Below are 15,852 nucleotides of genomic sequence, written 5' to 3' on the forward strand. Positions count from 1 at the left end.
TACAAGCTAAAGTTCTTCTTCAAAATCTTTTCTTATTCAAAATCTTTTCAAACAATTCAAACATTTCAAAGTGAGCTAAGCAATTAAGAGCCCATGGAAAACCATGGATGCAAAGGGTGCCTTACACCTTCCCTTTGTATAACTTACCCCCCGAACTCAAATCTTTTCAAAAGGTCTTTTTCTGTTCTTTTATCCTTTCTATAAATTGGATAAAATAAAAGTCGGTGGCGACTCTTGCTATCCGCAACATTTCGATAAAAAGTCAGTTCACCGTATTACACACGTAAACCAAATTGACACATAATCTAGCATTCTGATTGCTGAGTTTGCTGAGTTTGTTGTGGTGCTTGTGATGATGTTCCATACTCTTCAGCAATTGTTTGACCAGCAGATGTTCTTGGTTATTTTGTCTTGCTACCACTTGTTGATGCAGTCTTCTTTGCCTTCTTCTGTTTCTGTTTTTCACCACCTGTTGGATCAGTTTTCTTTGCTTTCTTGTTTCCCCCTTTTGGAATTGCAATGTCAGCACCCCTCTTGCCCTTGCAACTTCTTTTGTTATGTCCCATACCTCCACACTTGTGACAAGTCACTGTAGTTAGTTTTCCAGGAAGAACATGTGGATTCCTAGGCTCATCACTGACCTTGTTTCGCATCTTTTTGGGACGACCAATTGCCCTCCTCATCACTGGTGGGTTGATTGAAAATTGGCCATCCACAGGCCATAGCTGAGGCCCATTTGTAGGGTACGACACTATGTGAGAGTAAGTGTTCTTGAAAGTGGACTTACTGCAGGCAGAAATTCAGACATAGTAAGTCAGTATGCAGACAAAAATTTGGTTAAGTATACATATGTAGACATAGTAGTGGCATTTTCTTGTATTAGTCAGAAACATATACTTCCATATTTCTTTTGGTTTGCCATATACAAGTAATGGCATGACTATAAGGGATTCCAGTCAAATCCCACTTCCTGCATGCACAAGTGTGTTCCTTTAGGTTAACAACATAAGTTTCATTTCCATTTGTCACACCATATATGGCTAAGTCATCATCACCAGACCATGTAGGAGTCCAATGTTCAGCATGTTTCTTATTCTTCTCAAGCACCAACTATATTCTTGGACAGATATCACTAGCGTAATTATTCATCAACTCTTTTTGAGTAGTAATTATCTTGGTTAGGTAATGTTTAATTCCTTCTAACAAATTGATTAGATGCTTATCTCTATATTCTAGGATAGCCCTATTGAAAGCCTCACACATGTTATTTACATGTAGGTCACATTTAGAATAAGTCCTAAAATGTGACATGCTCCAATGTTGTGCAGGGGTATCCTTCCTGTCATTCCAAGCTGCTAGATTCATGGTTTTCATCTTCAGCATAGCCCTCTCCCAAGATGTAATTGTTGTAGCCCTTGCTGCACTCCAAAGAACCTCTTTCAATTCTAGCCCAGGATACTTCTTCTTCCAGTTGCCATAAAGATGTTTGACACATAGACATTGCTCCACATGTTCACTGATCTTCTGAACAGCTGGAACCAGACCCTAACAGTTAACATGAAGGATATATCAATTCATAAATCAATTCATAAGTTCTATTACCAATTCATAAATCAATTCAGTAGATTAAGTATTTACCTTTTGCTGGTCTGAGATAAAAGCATAAGCCCTGTTACCAATCTTTCCCAAGTCCTCCATGAGAAGATTTAGGAAATACTCCCATGAGTCTTTAGTTTCAGCTTAAACAACAACATATGCAATAAGAAATATTTGGTTATTCCCATCCCTCCCAACAGCTGCTACCAATTGCCCTCCAAAGTCCCCTTTCAAGAAACAAGCATCCAATCCTATGAATGGTCTACAAAACTTTCCAAAACCATAGATGCAGGCCTCTAAGCAAACATAAATTCTCTCAAATACAGTACCTTCAGAAGAGTCAGAACACTGCAACACAACATTGCTACCAGGGTTTGATTTTAGCAAATCTTGTGCATAACTCCTTAAGTGGGAAAACTGATCCATACCAGCTCCTTGGATTAAATCAATTGCCCTTATTTTGGCTCTATATGCCTGATCATGGGACAACTTCACACCCCATCTCTCAACACTTTCAGCAATCAACCCAGCAGGTTTCATGTCAGGGTTATGCCTAAGAATCTGTGTAAATTTTTTGGCCAACCATTCTGTTTTTGCCTGCCAATTGTTTGGAGTCCTGTAGCATGTATGTTCATCAATTAGGCTCGCAACTTGCCAAAATTGGTTCCCAACCCTCTTGTTAATCCTCATGTAAAACTTACACCTTTCCATGCAAAGAATTACCATTCTTTTTGCATCATTCTTTTTTATGAATATATTCTTATTCTTCTCCATTCCATACTCCCTAACTGCTTCCCCTACTATACTTTTGATGTTAAAAACCATTCCTAATTGAAAGTTGACTCCCTCACCACTTCTATAAGTTGGATATTTCTCATGTTCAACATCATCTCCCCTTTCTGGAGGTGTGTGTAGTTGATCAGAATCACAGACTTCTTCTTGAGCACATGGCTTGTTAGGAGTTTGGCATATTATGGTCAAATCCAAGTCAATGGACTCTTCATCACATTCATACTCACTACTTTCATTATCACTTTCAGCCCCTACAAAGTCAGGATCTTCATATTCATTATCAGCATCATTTCCTTGATGCATCTCTTCAGCATCAACATCATTTCCTTGTTGCATCTCTTCAGCATCAACATCATTTCCTTGTTGTACCTCTTCATCATTCCCAACATTTGATTGTTGTACTTCTTCAGCATTCACAAAATCTACACTAACAACATCATCATCTTCCCCATGAAAATCTTGTCCAAGTTCAGCTTCATCAACCAATTCAGGTTCCTCAACTGAATGCTCTACATATACATCAACCAAATCAAAACCCTTAACATCCTCAACAAACTTAACTACATCAGCATCACAATTAAGGGGTCTTAAACACCTAGAAAAACTATACTTGGGGTGCCAGTAATGAAGACATTTAATGCTAGCATATCCCTCATTCAAAATTAGTTTTTCCAATGACATATAAGAGAGGTAGTCTACATCCCAGTTCCATGCCATTTCAGATGTTTCTCCACCAACGTACCACTCAACTGGGTTCTCTACAAACTCTCCCCTATGATGAATAACCTGACTTTTTGAGGCTTAGATGGTCTGTACGCGAAATTAAAGAACATAATCAGATTAAACAACTAGCATGAAGGGACCACTATCAGATATAAAATGAGCACATGGAGCCATTGTCATGTTAAAGAACTTACAAAGTGGGACCACAACTAGAATCTTACCACACACTGGGACCACATAAGGGAACACAAACAAAAAGGAAAAAAACAACATTTCACGAATAACCCTAAACGTATAACATGAAAAAAGAACTAACGTCATGCAAAATCTCACATCTTCCTTTAATTTCGATGACAACGGTATATCCATCTTGCAAAGATTCACTGAATTTCTTCGTTCACCACGCTTGCTAGCAAAGTTCCAATTAGGGTTCACGATTAAAGGGGATGACTGATTTTATATAGGTTTAAAACTAGTAAGAGACCCGTGCTCCCGCACGGGTAATTGAATTATGATATTGTGTTAATAACTAAAAAAAATTAGAATCTTCAAATAATAATTATAAAATAAAAAAATATAATATTTGTTAATATGATAATGTCTTAATGTCATAAAGTTTAGTTAGCGTCAAGTATAAATATAAAATTTTAGATATAAATGTAAATTGAGTCCATTTACTTTTTTAAAACTAAATATTAACCATATAGATTTAACTATATTAAATAATCATACACAAAGAATAAAAAATATAATTGTGAGATGGAGAAAAATTAATATTTAAAAATAAGGATTTTGTCTCTTAAATTAAAATAATGATTGATTAAACTAAAATAAATATTGTCTTGTTAGTGACCCGTGAGTTAAATATATTTTTAATGTATTTAAATTAAAAAAAAAAACATTATACTATCATACAACATATTTTTTGTTGATAGTGACCCGTAAAATATAGCCTAATAACATGTAAATTTATTTAGTATTATATAAAATATATTTAGAAATACATGTAAATTTAAAATAAGTTATTTAATTATAAAATGTAAAATTTTAAATTGTATTAAATGAAAGTTTAACATTTGAATATAAGAATTTTGTCTATTAAATAAATGTAATTATTAATTAAAACAATATTAATCATCGAGAGTAATTTTTACGCATACTTTCTTGTTTGGATCTAACTGGTTATGTCCCGTGCATCCGCATACGACCATTTATATAACTTTATATTATTTAGGTAAATTTTGATAATTTAAATATTAGATAATCAATAAATATAAAATGTAAATATAATATTAAAAATATATAAAAATTAAATGAAAAAATATATAAAAAAATTAAATGAATCACCATGGTATATTGAAAATCTATTAGAATTAATTTTAATAAAAATGATGAGCCGTGGACAACTTGTCTCAAAACATAATAAGAATACAATAATACTTTATGATACAATGAATATACTGTCAATGAATACTTTATAATATATTGCCAATGAGTATATTTTATAATATATTGCCAATGAATATTTTATACAGTCAACTTTATACAACTTGTGTTGGAATTAAATACAATGAATATTTTTAATGTTAAAAAAAACTTAAATCAACAGCGAGTAGCATTAGTATTCAATAGTTCTCTCTCTCACACACACATTAGTGCTCTGCAAAATCTTTGACTGAACTGATTTTAATATCCAAGATTGCAACTGAACTGGATATGTTAAAATATTTGTTCATGTTGTGCTTTGTTTCATCTGCATAGATGAAGATGTTGTGAGAATAAAATTTCAATAACATCATGACTCATCATGTTAATATATCAATGTGTTCTCTCTCTAAATAAACAAATAATCACACATTGTTGATTCAATGTTCACTTACAGTAGTGTTAATTGCAATTTCCTAACCTTACATATGTCAAAAATATGAAATCCAAACGGTTCATTCATCACCTGCAATGACTCACAATATAAATCAACTTCTAATCAATAATTCATCAATCTTGATATGGGTCCATAAAACCACATATCTTGATGGTTTAGCAAATAAATCACATCAAGGTGCTTAGCACAAGAACTAATTTAACCAATATATATTTTCACCACCATAAAACCAAATGCATTCATATTATACAGCCACTGTAATCTCAAAAAAGGTATGGCAACACAACTAATAGCATAAAGGCTAAACATTAATGAGTGCATACTTTAAAAAAGAAAGAGCGAGAGAAATGTATGAGAATCTGTCCTTGATCACCAGAAGTAGGAAGGAAAATTATAGTAACATGATCAACTTCACCAGTAGGCAGAGGAACTACAGGGTTATTGCTAATAAATGGCATGCCATCATCACTCCCTTTAAATGTTACTAATGGAACTGTTATTTGTGAACTTGCTTCTGGTGTTGTAGTTGGATCTGGTGAAAGAAACTTAGTGAGGGCGAAAAATCCAAGGTAATGAAGAGGGTGATTGTATATCTCCACCAGAAGGTGTTGGAGTAGTTGTAGAAAAAGCTTCTGGTGTTACAGATTTAAAGAACTAACACTTGTCAACCAGTTCAACAACTGACAGTTGGTGAGAATCCTCTACAACATTTTAACAAACACATGGTGTACATAAATTAAATTAAAAAAACATCGGAAAATATAAATGTTGAAGATTCATAAATGTTGAAGTAAAAGCCCTAAAAAATTGAAGAAAATAGAAACAACATTAAATATGGGTAACAAAGTCATCTATATAACATCCAGTAGAAAATAGAGCAAGAAAAGATGGTAATGGTTATGACAGTGAGAGAAGGAGAAGCAGTGGTCGAAGATGAGGTTGCTTGAAACAAAAATGCAACAGGTTCATTAGAAAGGTTGCGAGATGAGGAGTACGAAAATGGTTTTGGTTTTTCCGTTGGAGGTGGTAGTAGTCGTAGATACGGCGGAGAAAGAGGCGGCGGCGGATGTAGGGTTTGAGGAGAAAGAGAGAGAAGATGAAGATAGTTGATGAAAAGAAGTAAAATGAGGAAGAGAGAGGAACATGTTTCAAAATGAAAACAACGGAGGGAAAAAAAGGTGAAGGGAGATGCTAAGATAAGTTTTTTAATTTGGACCAATTAGAGTTTGACAATTGGTGCATAAATTTCAAAAAGTTGAAAAAGTGAAGGCTTAATTTGTTAGTTACTAAAAAGTCCTTTTTGTAGTGTAATATTTTTGAGTGGGAAGGGCAAAAAAGACAGTTTGGCCAATTTCTTAGTATTAGCTTTAAGTTGATTATTCAAATAAAATTCTGAAATGTTTTTTTAAAAGATTTTATATATTATGCAAATTAAAAAAAAACGTTTTTTAATTCAACAAAATGTTTTAAATGAAGTGGCACAAGACTTCATCCCCAAAAGTGGAGGGGGACTTAAAAAAAACCCAAAAAGTGTTTAAATGAGGGATCAAAAAACTGAGTTTTTTTAAAGAGTGACTAAAACGTTAAAAATATTGAAATAGGGGGACTAAAACTGCATTTAAACCAAATAATAAAAAATACAAATGGGCATTGGCGCCACCCCACATGACAGTCCATTTTGGGCTTGCACATTGGCGCCATGGGGGGTGGCGCAATTGTATAATTTTTTAGTCATAGGCGCCATGGGGGTGACTCCTATGTGTAGGACACCCTCCAAACCTGATTACCTCAGTAATTTTTTTCAAAATATGATTTTTTAATTTTTTTTTTAAACATGGTTATTTTAATTTTTTTCACAAAAGAGAGGCACTTTACTTTTTGGCTTCTAAAAAATGAAACATCATATTTTCTTATAAATTGCAAACAGTTTAATTAACTATGCCAAAAAGTTCATTGAAATAAGTTATGTCCTCACAAAAACTTACAACGGTATCTTATGTGATATAACTAAAAAATTGTAAACAAACTCTTCAAAACATATTTAAAAACAATTAAGAAAATGAACATTATAACACTACTTACAATAACTAGTTATATAGTAATATACAAGCAGGGACTACAACTTAATTACCATGAATAAAAATGTACTGTAAAATGCAGGAAATAACATAACTGAACCTGAACATAACTTATATTCTAAATTTATTACATTAAAAATAAAAGTGACACATTTCGGTTCTGCTAAAAGAGCGAAACAAAAATCGGTAGGTAAGGGAATGTGATGAGGATTGAGTACTGATGGCAGATGCTATTTGAGTCTATTCACCTCAAATTCCGCATTGGTTTCTTCTTCTTATGCTGTTTCGGCAAAAGAAGTGAGAATCTTGCAAACCCGAATTTCTTTCTCTTAGCAGAAAACTGCTTCTGATCATTTTCTTTATCGACTTGCTCATCAATCAATGCACCATCAACATCATTGTGTTTGCCAAGCATCTGACCTAATGACACCTTCTGTTTCACCGAGGCTTTTTCGCCGTGCCCTTCACACTCTTCTGGTCTAAACAGCTTCCTGCTTAGTATTTGTCCTATTGATAGAGTTGGCTTTAAAACAGGCTTGACTTCATCGTTTACCAAATTCAACCCGTTTACATCTAGTAATGTGAAATCTCTCCTTTGATTTGATGGACCAGGGTTTTTGAACTTGGTAGAGTTATTATTCGTCGAAGAACGCCTTTTGTGACTGTCTGATCGCCACTTTCTTAAAGCCTCTTCAACTTCTAGCTTCCCTCTATCTGCAGCCGTTACTCTTTCTAGGGCTTCTTCAAGGGCCTTCTTGCCGGTTATAGCTTCTTTTGTTGCTTCGTTTACCCTTTTCAAAATTTCCATGCGCGATGAACTTGCTTCGTCAACTTCAAGCTTAGCATTTGCTATTCTCTTCTTAGATTGTTCCTCGGCGTCTCGAGCTTTTCGGGTCAGAGTAATATACTCATCCATTGAAAGCGTAATTTCCTCGCGCTTTGGCGTACACTCTCTTGGTGAACCCCTGTGGTTAGAGTTAGACAATGCATTAATTTCGGCAAGGGCAGAAGCTTCAGCAGCTCTTGAAGCTTTCTTCATTTTCTTTGCCGCAACCAACCTGCTTTTGGCAGTTCTTATCATAGCTCTTGTCAGCTCAATCTCAGACATTGTTTTCAAAACTTCTGATTGTGCAGATTCTCTCCCTTTTCTGAAATTCTCGGCCTCGGAACGCAATTTTTGGAGCTCTGTTGTGACATCTAAAGGATTACCAGAAGCATCACCTTTTGCAACTTGTACTCTTAATTTGGTTTGGTTTAGCTCATCTTCGAGAGAAGATATTTTTGAATGATTCGAAGTTAACCTCTCACGGGTTTTCTCAAGTGACATCCTTTCTTTCTCTAATTTCTTATTAAGAGAATCAACAGTAGCTCGTACATCCGCAAAATCATGAGTGGTTTTCGTTAGATTCAACTTAGCCTGCTTCAATTCCATTAGTATTAAGCCCGGAGAAGATACATGAGAAGGCTTCAAGCATTCCTTCATAGGACAAACAACCTCAGATGGACTCGATTGATTCTCCTTAACATCCAATTTTTTATCACGCGCGCTGATCTCAAGATTCAATTTTGCTTCAGATTCTTCCTTCTGCAGCTTCGATTTCAAATCTTCAGCAAGCCTTCTGGTCCTATCCAATTCTTTCAATACATCAAAAGTTTCCCTTTCTTTCAGACTCAGTTCTTTCTCCAACACTCTCGCCTGCTCCTCCAGTTTCTCCGTATCAAACTCTTCTATGCAATGCTGCTAACAAAAGAGAAGACGAGAACTTAATATACAGCTCGACGACAATATTTTCGAAAAAAGTTAATTCACACGACAATGTAGCTTCTTGATAGAAAATGATAGACCAATTTTATTCCTACGCGTGCATCCATATTCCATATTTGACACATATACACATATGATACTTCAAATACATATCACAGAAGTATCCTTCAAAATGTACTATGACAATTTGTTTATATAAAATTGAGTTAACTTATCAAATATTACTATCAAGCACGGACACCTGAAACACAACTCCAACATTGACATGTTTGACACTGATAATAATTCGAAAAAATGAATAAATTTAACTTAATCACAAATGTCTGTATCAGTTTCAGACACAGACACTAACACATACATGCATTTTTTTAGAGGTGTCGGTGCCAGTGAAAATATTAGGGTTTGACAACTTAATTGCATTTCATAAGATTCAAAAAATCCTAGCACTAAAAAACAGAAACAAAATAATCATAATTCATAAGCTAAAAGAACAAACAAAATTACCCTATAAACACATAAATGGTAGTAACTGAATCCATTAATTGCAACAATTAATCACATTATTAATCACAGAAACAATGTACATGGAAACAAAAATACCTTAGAAGAATGAGAAAGGTGAAAGGATTTCCAGGAACCAACACCTCCGAAGCGATGAACAGCTTCCTTAACCGATTCAAATGGAACTGAAGTGTCAATCAAACCAGCATTCTTCGATGAACTCGGTTTATCTTGATACGTCGTCGTTTTGATGAACTTGGGTTCCATGTTGATTACTGGCACTGTTGAAAAAACCAGAAACAAAAGAAAAACGACAAGGATTGTTGTGTCGTGTTCCAGTGTTTGGGAACAAAGTACATAGAGAGGGGAAATTTATACGGTGGGGATTCAAATTAACGTTTTAAATTATATTTCCCAAACTACCCATGGTGATAAGACTTTGTTTGTTACTACTTACTATGTGCTATTTGAGAAAACCATCATTGACTAGAAATAAAATAAAATGATTTCATATGGAAAACTATTTTTTGGTAAATTATCAAATTATTATGGTCAAATTACCTAAATTTTATAGTGTATATGGTAGGGTATTTATATTTATTCCTATAATAATTTAAATAAAATGTAATAATATTAAATATGATACTTTAAATAAAATTCTGTAATCTATAATAATATTTACTTAATAAGGTATTTTTATAAATAATTGATTATAATAATATTACTTAATAAGGTGTTGACCAACTCAAATTGAAGAGAGAATTAGGGGAGAAGTATGCAATTTCTCTATTGGATGAGGAGAGAAACATAATAGAGTGATAAAAATCACTTGAAACCCATTTGTTATAGAGAAATGATAAGTTTACACTAAATTTGATATTTATTATTTTTATGAAAATTGAAATCTGTGCCAAAATAAAGTGGGGCTTAAAAGCTATTGTGTACATTTATACGGTGTTATAATTGTAGTGTAAAGATATCACTCCTCTTTGTAGTGTAAAAAAATCCACCATTATAGAATCATGAACATAGTTAAATTCATGAAAGTTCTTATTAGTAAGACTAAGACTAACCAACTTGTGTGCACGAGCATTTCTTCTTTTATAAATGTGAGAGATTTAGAAATCCATTGACTTAGTCATCATGATACAGTCCAACCATCTTGCTTTAATCTTCTAAGGAATCAAGTTGTGAATGGAGAGGCTTACACTATAAGCAAGGAATCTGACTTGAGTCAAGAGTGATTCTGATTATTCTTAACAATTATTTCCACAACAAATATTGCCTACTATTAACTTAACAAACATTGTCTGCTATTAACTTTGATTGAAGACCATTCTCATCACCTATGTAGATGTTTCCATTATAAGATTTTCTAAAGATGTCTCCACATAAGATATGAAAGGGAGTCCTATGACTATGTCATCAAAGTTTTCTTTTATCCAATTAAGAGGTGGAGGAACGACAACGCGTTAGTTAAAGATGAACTAGTAGAATGCAAATGTATAGAATTATTTTTTTAGGATAGTTAATTCTAGCATAGATGAACTAGTAGTTTTACACTATATGTTAGTTGAGTTAGATGAATGTAAGCCGTTGGTTCAAGATTAAATATTTGTCAGCATCATTTCCTTGTATTTTCTTGCAATTTATTAATATATATAAGTTGTTGATACTTGTTGTTGAAGTATGCTTTGAAACCTTAAGTGATAAAGATAAAGGAAGCATATGTTCGATTTTATTGAGATTTCAAAAGCTACAAATCGGCCTTGAGGCGGAGCCAATGTTGAAGTTGGAGCTCGGGTTCGATTGTCTTGGTTCACGTGTATTGGGCATCGTTCGTTTTTGGTTTGTAGATTCATTTGTCGATGGATTAAGTTTTTTGGCTTGTTACGGATCGATTGGGTTTCAACAATTATAAATATGTATCCCTTGCATTCTTGTTATCACGACATTTAGAACTTTATAGTTGAAGACAGAGAGGAGAGTTGGAGAATCCTAATGGTGATGTTAAAGAGACAAGAGTACATTCTTAAGAGCGTGTTCTTGGAATTCGGAAAACCTTTTTGAGATGTCTAAGATGAATTGAGAAACACTTATAAACACATAGAGCTTGTGTGATTTATATATAAAAAATCAGAGAAATTAAGACACACATGAGTAGAATATAGGGTTTGTTCTTGGTAACTTAAATGAATATTTTCTTTTAACTCATTTGTAATATTTTGTAACAACTTTTGGAAGTATAGTGAATTGAAGAGTTGCTCTCTTTCAAAATAGATCGTTTGATCGAACTGAGTAAGCAAGTTATTGTGTTTCTTATCTTTATTGTATCTTTTTCTACCAAGTTAAACTGATGTCTTATTGCATAAAGTTATTTTTGTTGAAAACCATTTATTTTGATTATCATTGTTCTTTGTTCTCATACGTTAAATTTTTTAGTGTGATTAAACATTTCAATTTTGCAACACTTATAAATCAACAACTTTAAAAATATTATTTAAATTATTTTAAATTAAATACTTCTATATCATATCATGAATTAAATTTATTAATAAAAAAGTGAACAATAAACTAATATATACTTAAATTTATCACGTGAATGCGAGGCGAACCCTAAATGCCCATGGTAATAACATATTGTTTGTTACTATGTGCTATCTAAAAAAACTATCATTGACTAGTAATAAAATAAAATGATTTAATATAGAAAACCATTGTTACTAAATTTTTAAATTGATATGGTCAAATTACCAAAACTTAATAATGGATATGATATGAGTATTTTTCTTTATTCCCAAATTAATTGAACTAAAATATAATGTGTGTGTGTGTGTGTGAGAGAGAGAGAGAGAGAGAGAGAGAGAGAGAGAGAGATAGAGAGAGAGAGAGAGAGAGAGAGAGAGAGAGAGAGAGAGAGATAGAGAGAGAGAACCTATGCTCAATCCTTTCAAACATTTCTTCAAAAACAGCAACCAGGCCCTGTTTTAGCATACAGTTGTCAGTACATAAATAACATATGAAATGACATTTATCAGATAAACAACTAACAAAAATATGTAACAAACCTTTTGTTGGTCAGAAATGAACACATATCTTTTGTTTTGTCCAACATCTTCCATTAATAGCTGCATAAACCACCTTCAACTGTCTTTTGTCTCAGTTTCCACAACACCAAATGCCAAAGGGAAATATTGGTCATTGGGATCCCTTTCAACAGTAATTAACAGTTGACCACCATATTTAGTTTTCAAGTGGCATCCATCAACTCCAAAAAATGGTCTGCAACCCTTGATGAATCCCTGTTTACAACCATCAAAGGAAAGGTAAAAAGAGCCAAACCTTGGTTGAATTGATGGGTTGGGTCTCTCAACATTAATTTTCAAGGTATTCCCAGGATTTACCCTATGCAACTCAGCTGCATATCTCCATAGATTAGCATATTGTTTGTCTGCATCTCCTTCTACTATCCTCTTTGCTATAAGCTTTGCCTTCCATGCCTTAGCCACATTTATGACCACTGAATAGTTTTGTCTCATATATTGGATAATGTCACAAATCCTAACTGATTCAAATTTTTGCATCTTCTTCATAACTGCCTTTGCCACCCACCTATTGTTTGTAGATCTGCTATCCAAAACCCTAGCACATGTGTGGCTGCCATGTATAGTCTTTATAGCACACATGTGCTTATGTTCCACTTTAGAGCAGAGAATCAAAAACCCACATTTAGCCCTGCATTCTACCCTTACTCTGTAGCTCTCATTCTTCACAAAAGTAATTTCTCTTCCATTTAATATTGACCACTCATGTATGGCATCTCTAAAATCATCTAGGGAATTGAATTCCATACCCCACTCAAATTTAAAATTCTTATTCAATGCCTCTCTCCTAAAATTTTCAAACATGGGCCCCTCTTCATCAAAAACATTTGGATCTGAGTATAGCTCATCACTTACATATTCATCATCCTCCACTTTATTTTGGAACCATCATCTTGAGCTGCATTCTTGTTGGAACTATCATCTACATGTTTCTTCTTTTTGAACCCATCATCTTCCCATTTCTTCTTATTAGAACATTTCAAGAATCCAGCAAGACCAACATTATCATTAACTGGTTTCACATAAATTACTTTAAACCCATCTGCAAGAGTTGTGGCTCGTTCATCCTCACTATCATTGAGCCCTTCAATTCCTTCATCATCATAAACAACAGGAGCCACAACCTCATTCACACACTTAGCACACCTGACTAATACTTCTAAATCAGTGATATGATGCTCCAAAAACAATTCCCCTGATGTTTGGGTTGCACATGCATATGCATCCAAATCATAACAATCATCGTCCCTCCTAATCTGGAAATGATTTTCATCTATTTCAATAATCTTTGTCCATATTATGTACGTCCCTTCAATATATCCCCACCCATTCAACAAGTTATGAATAACGACCATTGACCACTTCTCAATATATTGCCCATAGACTAAAGTAGAAACATCATCTCTATATATCATAACCCCATCATACATTCTTGCAAATTCTCCCCTCCATGGTTAAAAACAACATTGAACAGCTGCAAGTTCTGAAATTATAAAAAACGCACTTTTACACTATTGTTTTTATTGGGATAAAAAACGCAAACTTTATTGTGTTTTGGAGATACATACCTCTTGCGTTTTTTATGCCTCTGCGTCTTCTTCGTAATGTAGCTCTTCTTTCTTCCATTCGCTTCTTGGGGATTCCCCAATCCCTTCAATTGTCTTCTTCTTCTCCACTTTCTTCTTCATCGACACAATCTTCTTCTTCGGTGCCGTCTTCTTTTTTGTCTTCACCGGACTCTTCTTCTTCTCCACCACTTTCTTCTTCCTCGAGTTCATCTTCTTCGTCATTTTGGGTAACTTTTCTGCAAAATGATTGAACCCCGGGTTTTTAAGGGGGTAGAATTAGAAAATGAAGGGCTGAGACAAAAACCCTAGGCACAGTCAGAATCTAATACACAGTCATCAACGTATCATGTGCCTAGTGTGAAGATTCCATGACCCAGTCAGCATGAGGGGGGACACAATTTGGAATCTGGGTTTCTCAAGGGGGGAATCAAATTTTTTTTATAAGGGTGAAATATCAAATCTCGCTTATTTGGCAGGTGGTATCATATATTAAACCCTTAAATTTATTAATAAAAAATTGAACATTAAACTAATATATAATTTAATTTATCAATTAAATTATAAGACTATACTACTTAAAAAAGAAAAAAAAGACAAGAACGAGAGGCTAGACCCGAACCCTAAATGCCCATGGTAATAACATATTGTTTGTTACTATGTGCTATCTAAAAAAAATATCATTGACTAGTAATAAAATAAAGGGTTAATACCTATTTTACCCCCTGCCATATGGGGCGTAGTTGAAAAATCCCCCTGCCAAAAAAAAAGTTTCAAAAAGTGCCTCATAAAATTTCAAAAGTTTGTATTTGAACCTTTATCACGCCACATCATTAAAAAATCTGATGTGGCAACTTTTTTTTAATTTATTTTTATTATTTTAATTACGTGGATTGCACAGGTGACATTATTATTATTTTTTATTTAATTTAATGCCAAGTGGCATTTTTATTATTATTATATTGTTTAGTTCTTCAAATATCAAAGTTTAAAAAATGGTCCCATGGGGTGTTGAACCCATGCACCATAGAATACATGTAAAACACCTTACCACTAGGCTACGCTTCACATTTTGTTTTATAATTGACTTAGCTAGTCTTAACGTTCCATAAGTGTTGTTTGTTTAATTACTATTTTCATTATTATTTAATATTAATACTATTAGTTAATAATTAATAGTTAATATTTTATGTTATTAACTAATATTACTAAATTATAAAATAATAATTAATATTTATTTTATTATTAAAGTTAATTAAATTATAAAATAAATTAAATTAATATAAAATAATATTAATTAATAACATTAATAGTAAATTAAATTAAATAAAAATATTAATATAAATTGTTTAATTTAAATTAATTAACGTAAATATAACGTTAATAGTAAAATAATATTAAATAAACTAAATAAAAATAAATTAAATTAAATTAAACATAAACATTAAATTAAATTAAACTAATATTAATTAAAAAATATAAACTAAATTAAATTAATATAAACAAATATTAATTAATAACGTTAACAGTAAAATAAATTAAATTAAATTAGATATAAACATTTATATAAAATCTTTAAATTAAATTTATTAAGTTAAATATAACGTTAAAAGTAAAATAACATTAATTAAATTAAATTACATATAAACCTTAATATAAACATTAAATTTAATTAAACTAATATTAATTAGAATATATAAACTAAATTAAATTAATATAAACAAATATTAATTAATAACGTTAACAGTAAAATATAAATTAAAATAGTATTAATTATAAAATATAAATTAAATTAAACTAAATTAAATTAATATAAACTAATATTAGTTAAAATTAATTTATTTAG

At 32.5% G+C, this 15,852-nt stretch overlaps 3 protein-coding genes across 4 annotated transcripts; all 3 read right to left on the reverse strand.

Moving 5' to 3' along the window:
* Positions 1 to 401: 401 nt before the first annotated feature.
* Positions 402 to 1,698, reverse strand: LOC131626266 (uncharacterized). Its single transcript, XM_058897098.1, has 4 exons — positions 1,639 to 1,698; positions 1,273 to 1,545; positions 920 to 1,110; positions 402 to 786 (listed from the first exon to the last, which is right to left on the reverse strand). The coding sequence occupies exons 1-4, from the start codon at positions 1,696 to 1,698 to the stop codon at positions 402 to 404; spliced, it is 909 nt and encodes a 302-aa protein (XP_058753081.1).
* A 42-nt stretch (positions 1,699 to 1,740) lies between these two features.
* On the reverse strand, positions 1,741 to 3,105 carry LOC131626267 (uncharacterized). Its single transcript, XM_058897099.1, has one exon. It carries the CDS (start codon positions 3,103 to 3,105, stop codon positions 1,741 to 1,743), a length of 1,365 nt encoding a protein of 454 aa, XP_058753082.1.
* A 3,955-nt stretch (positions 3,106 to 7,060) lies between these two features.
* On the reverse strand, positions 7,061 to 9,685 carry LOC131626273 (WEB family protein At2g38370-like). Of its 2 annotated transcripts, none has more exons than XM_058897106.1 (2): positions 9,437 to 9,685; positions 7,061 to 8,809 (listed from the first exon to the last, which is right to left on the reverse strand). In XM_058897106.1, the coding sequence occupies exons 1-2, from the start codon at positions 9,602 to 9,604 to the stop codon at positions 7,316 to 7,318; spliced, it is 1,662 nt and encodes a 553-aa protein (XP_058753089.1). In that variant the 5' UTR covers positions 9,605 to 9,685; the 3' UTR covers positions 7,061 to 7,315. The 2 variants fall into 2 exon arrangements, with proteins under 2 accessions (XP_058753089.1, XP_058753088.1); XM_058897105.1 differs by having other exon boundaries at positions 7,061 to 8,812.
* Between the last annotated feature and the right edge of the window lie 6,167 nt (positions 9,686 to 15,852).

Source organism: Vicia villosa, unplaced genomic scaffold (genome assembly GCF_029867415.1).
Source record: "Vicia villosa cultivar HV-30 ecotype Madison, WI unplaced genomic scaffold, Vvil1.0 ctg.000279F_1_1_3, whole genome shotgun sequence".
Classification (NCBI taxonomy): Eukaryota; Viridiplantae; Streptophyta; class Magnoliopsida; order Fabales; family Fabaceae; genus Vicia; species Vicia villosa.

Coding starts and splice junctions, on each gene's coding strand:
- LOC131626266 (XM_058897098.1), bottom strand. CDS start 1,698: ATGGAGGACTTGGGAAAGATTGGTAACAGGGCTTATGCTTTTATCTCA. Junction 1,111..1,272: donor ATTCTAAATGTGACCTACAT/GTAAATAACATG, acceptor CCAAGAATATAG/TTGGTGCTTGAGAAGAATAA. Junction 787..919: donor CATGCCATTACTTGTATATG/GCAAACCAAAAG, acceptor TTCTGCCTGCAG/TAAGTCCACTTTCAAGAACA.
- LOC131626267 (XM_058897099.1), bottom strand. CDS start 3,105: ATGGCATGGAACTGGGATGTAGACTACCTCTCTTATATGTCATTGGAA.
- LOC131626273 (XM_058897105.1), bottom strand. CDS start 9,604: ATGGAACCCAAGTTCATCAAAACGACGACGTATCAAGATAAACCGAGT. Junction 8,813..9,436: donor ACCTTTCTCATTCTTCTAAG/GTATTTTTGTTT, acceptor CTCTTTTGTTAG/CAGCATTGCATAGAAGAGTT.